Source organism: Aspergillus pseudonomiae, assembly GCF_009193645.1.
Source record: "Aspergillus pseudonomiae strain CBS 119388 unplaced genomic scaffold BDV37scaffold_17, whole genome shotgun sequence".
Classification (NCBI taxonomy): domain Eukaryota; kingdom Fungi; phylum Ascomycota; class Eurotiomycetes; order Eurotiales; family Aspergillaceae; genus Aspergillus; species Aspergillus pseudonomiae.
In genome coordinates, this window is record NW_022476009.1 from 1 (window position 1) to 4,152 (window position 4,152).

The following is a 4,152-nucleotide window of genomic DNA, read 5'->3' on the forward strand; positions in this document are numbered from 1 at the left end:
CCTTCGTACTTCTTGCCGCATGGCTTGTGAATGTCAATTTGTATAAAGCACATGTTGCGATGGCACAGGAAATAACAGTCAAGAGATGATGAAAGTAACATAGGGTAATCAATGCTCGGAATATATACATCTGCCGCCGAGTTGAGTGTGGCCATAGAAAGCTCACACGATAGAAAGATGCTGGGAAAAGAAAAGAAAAGAAGATCAACGATTGGGTCGCTTGCAAATATCATAATCTTCCAGTAACTCTCGACCACGCTCGGACTTGCGCAGCATTCTTTCTTCTATGTTGAACGTCTCAGTCCAAAAGGTAGTGAATGTCTGTCCTCCTTCCTTGAAATCGCACATGCTCACTTGGCGCACAATTGTATAGCTGTCACCAACTTGCTGCTCTATGTAGTGCCTTTGAAACGCGGGACACCCATTTATTAGAGACTTTCCGTCCTTTAGGATAGAGAACAGCGGATCTATCAATCAATGAGTATGCTATGTCCACTCGAGCCATGCGCGTACAAACCTTGAGAGGGTGTGTTGGTGGCTTTGCGTTGCCAGCCGAGGCAACCAAAATAAGGCACGATAGAGGCAAAAAGGGGGTACATAGCTCTAGATGGCAATAAAAGTGTTGATGAAGACTGGGTCGCATAGCAGGCGAAACTGTGCACTGACGAGGCAGCACAGTGCAATTAAATACGCCCATCATGCAAGTGCAGATAACATACAGATTGGGCTAGTGATATAGCCAGTGATTGATATTGTCTATAATGTAGAACTTCCCATTGACGTGTCGGATGAGAAATATGATGTCCCAATAAAGTAGATTCATTACAAAGAACCCCGCAAGGTGAGCTAGCAAGAGTCTAGTCTACATTCCATTCTCTGTATGTGGGAGCCCAGAACAAGACGGCCACTAGAAGACTTTACGAGCGGGGGAGTAATTACCTCTCTCGAAGCAATGCTAAAACTGAAAAGCCTATACAACCCAATTTTGCATTTCCGCGTCTCCTCGTGAGCAAAGGTTTATCTGTGCTGATCAGGCCGTCGGAAGAAGATAGTTACACAGTGTAAATAATTTCCCAGTATACAGATTATGGGAGCACCCGCTGATTGGGGGATGTAAATATTAGTGGGCCAAGTTAACGCCGAGCTAATCCATCTTCAACTGTTCCAGCAAACCAACGCTATTGCGTCGCTTATTGGTTGAGGTTCGTGTGTATGAGGCCAATCATAGATCCATATATGACTGCTTAGGTTGTTCTGTGCGACCGATACACGGGTCCACTGATATGATCTACCAGGAAAGGGATCGGATTTTGGCCATTGCACCAATGCAGCTCTGCAACGTCCCTGGCAGTCCGTTGGTCATCGATCGCGCGTCTGAAGAATGTCCGCTTGCCCCTGTTCCGGGAAAGGCGGAGAATGTAGATAGGGACAATATAGGTTTGCTTATGAGCTATATCGTAGTCGTATCGGCGGTTATATCATGGCGATATCTGGCGACATATAGCGTAATCGTGGCCTAGTATAGTAATCAAGGCGCTAGTCTAAATTGAGTAGGGTGGTGGCTGATAGTAGAGCTTTGGTGGTAATTCTGGTTGACAGTTTGTTTACAATGACCAGTGGAGCCAAGTGTGGTCAGCTAATCCATTTTGGGAAGAGTTACTCAGAAAAGGGAATAGCTGACCCCGGCGGCCCGCATTTCACCTAGGACCCTCGCCATAAAATGCCTTGTTAAGGAGACTTATCAACAGAATAGTATTTGTTCTAGTTATGAGCCTAGTGTGGCTACTTGTCGACAATCCAGGTAAATCAGCTGGGATATGGGTGGTTCGCGCTCAAACAGTCTGGATTTGGGTAGAGAATAGTTAATGTAGGCGAGTCCAAAAATAAGGAGTCTTAGCTTTGGCCAACTGATAGCCAAGACCAAAAAAAAAGTTCAAGGCCAAAGGATAGAGAAAGTCTTGGCTATGGCCAGTTGGCCATAGCCAAGACCCTAAAAAAATAGTGTGATGCCAAAGCACAAGGCCCCGCGATGCAATGTTGCCAGAAGGTTGGTCTTGCTTTCATCCAACCCATTTTTTTCAACAACTATCACAACATGTCACAAGAAGAGATAAGACAAGCTGTGCAACTTCTCGTACAGGCAACTGACGATGCTCTTTTCGCTGTCAGAACCGAACTCTTAGCCGCTTTTATCGGATTAAGGAAACGTCTCCAATTATCTACAGATCGATGTATCGAGACGCTCGATACTCTCTCGGCTAAGAAAGATGAGATCAAGAAAAAGCAGGCCGACGTGATTGGTGTTATTGGCGAAATATCATCAAGACAAGCAGATGTCCGCCTTCAGCATATTTACGCAGAACAACCTGGAAGCAACAGCTTTGACTGCCGTGTTCGAGCTATTTTTGCATACCGTTCCTTAGGATTGGAATTCGAGGAGTACACGATAAGAGAGCATGGTATCTCCCGAATTGCAGAACTTGCTTCGGACTTTCGTAAGGCCGACAATAAGGGTTCCGGGCGCGTCCATGAGTTTCTGAGGAAAAAGGGACTGGAAACCGACTGGCCCAGTCAAAAAGCAGTTCGCTTTGCCATTAAAGTACTGGTCCTTGAGAGAGCTTTTGGGAACTGTGGTATCTCGTGGTTGGTGTCATTCATATTTTCAAAGATTCGGAACTTGCCTTACATTTCTCTCATTGATATCTGTCATCTGCTCTCACAACGTGACAGCGACTACTCAACACTTGGGGAGTTGGCCACATCGTTTTCAACCCTTATTCAGACCAGTCAACGGCAGTATGATGGTGAGTTCTTCCAAACATTTAAATTATGACGCTCAGATTTCGTTTGGTATAGCGTTGGTTACCCCGGATGTGATTAGTCAGGATCCCCATCACGACCGACCGGAGCGCTTGACAGAGGATGGGCCAACAAGCGATTTACCAGCCGAGATGGATAGGTTGGGGGCATCTTTTGAGCGAAACCGAGCTTCTACGGTTGATCTACTGGCGTCCTCGTCTCAAAGTGACAAATCCGTTCCAAGCTCAAGGTCTTCAGAAAACTCAGACACCGCTTCCGTGGCTGAGTGCTCGAATTCGGATACCCACGGTGTCCATTCATTGCACAATCATTCTCTTGAATGTGAACTTGCAAGCGACCGTGATCGAACAAGTGAAACAGACCGGGTAGCCCATGCTGATGATGATGAAGAGGCTGCACTTCATCCATCGAAAAAGAGAAGGATATTATCACACCCTCAGAAACAGAACATACAGGTGCTGGTAGCGCTCTTTCGGAGAATTACAATAGCTAATTTAGTCCTAGTGGCCCCAAGGTGTGAGTTCACGATCACTGTTGAACACTTCAAATACTCCTACACCAACCCATGCATATTCCGACGGGTTGAATAGTGAATCCCATGCACGATGGAGGCCCTCATACATGGGCGAAACGCCTACAGATTCTCAGCAATATCCGCCTTCAAACATGAATTTCTGGTCTGTTATTGATGACAGGGCCATTGACACAGCAAGTTCACCCGACCAAACTGGCCCGATGCCAAATGGAAGCAACGTACCGTATAGTCTATCAGCTATATCTCAACAGCACATTCAACCGTCTGTTCAATCCAATGAGCGAGATGGACCACATGCAGTACAGCCGACACCTTCTAGTGCCTTCCACTGCTATCCTCCTGAACAAATTGTTTCGCAGACATTATCTGTGGGCCGATCTCACCATGAAGGTGATACAAATCCTCTTCATAGCCAGTGTGCACTCAGCAGGATTGATCAAAACCAGTCTTCTCTTACCGGCATCTATGCTTCTGCGACATCAGCAGCCACACAGGCACAGGAAAACCACCAGTTCGTCCAAGCGCTTCGGTCTAGCGTACAAGCACAGATTCTGGAAAGGCCAACAGAGAGCCCTATATCTGAGTGGAACAATGATTCACATCGGGAAACTTTGACAATAAGCAACCACTCTATTAGGCCATTGGAATCTGACCTACATAAAGACCAATTTCAACAACCGTCTAGTTGGGCCCAGTCAATTGCTCTCAACCCTGCCAGCTTCTTGGATTATCTGCCCAGTACAGCCCCTGCCCAGTCTCTTCCCCTTGACCCTGCCAGCTTCTTGGATTATCTGCCC

The 4,152-nt window shown here is 46.5% G+C and overlaps 2 protein-coding genes across 2 annotated transcripts; one reads left to right on the forward strand and one right to left on the reverse strand.

The window, feature by feature from the left end:
* Positions 1–599, reverse strand: BDV37DRAFT_242886 (uncharacterized protein; the record flags this gene model as incomplete). Its single annotated transcript, XM_032081372.1, has 2 exons — positions 1–467; positions 518–599. 2 exons carry the CDS (start codon positions 597–599, stop codon positions 205–207), a joined length of 345 nt encoding a protein of 114 aa, XP_031943601.1. The 3' UTR covers positions 1–204.
* Positions 600–3,274: 2,675 nt separating this feature from the next.
* Positions 3,275–4,140, forward strand: BDV37DRAFT_242890 (uncharacterized protein). Its single transcript, XM_032081373.1, has one exon. The coding sequence runs from the start codon at positions 3,509–3,511 to the stop codon at positions 3,968–3,970; it is 462 nt and encodes a 153-aa protein (XP_031943602.1). The 5' UTR covers positions 3,275–3,508; the 3' UTR covers positions 3,971–4,140.
* The last annotated feature ends 12 nt before the right edge of the window (positions 4,141–4,152 follow it).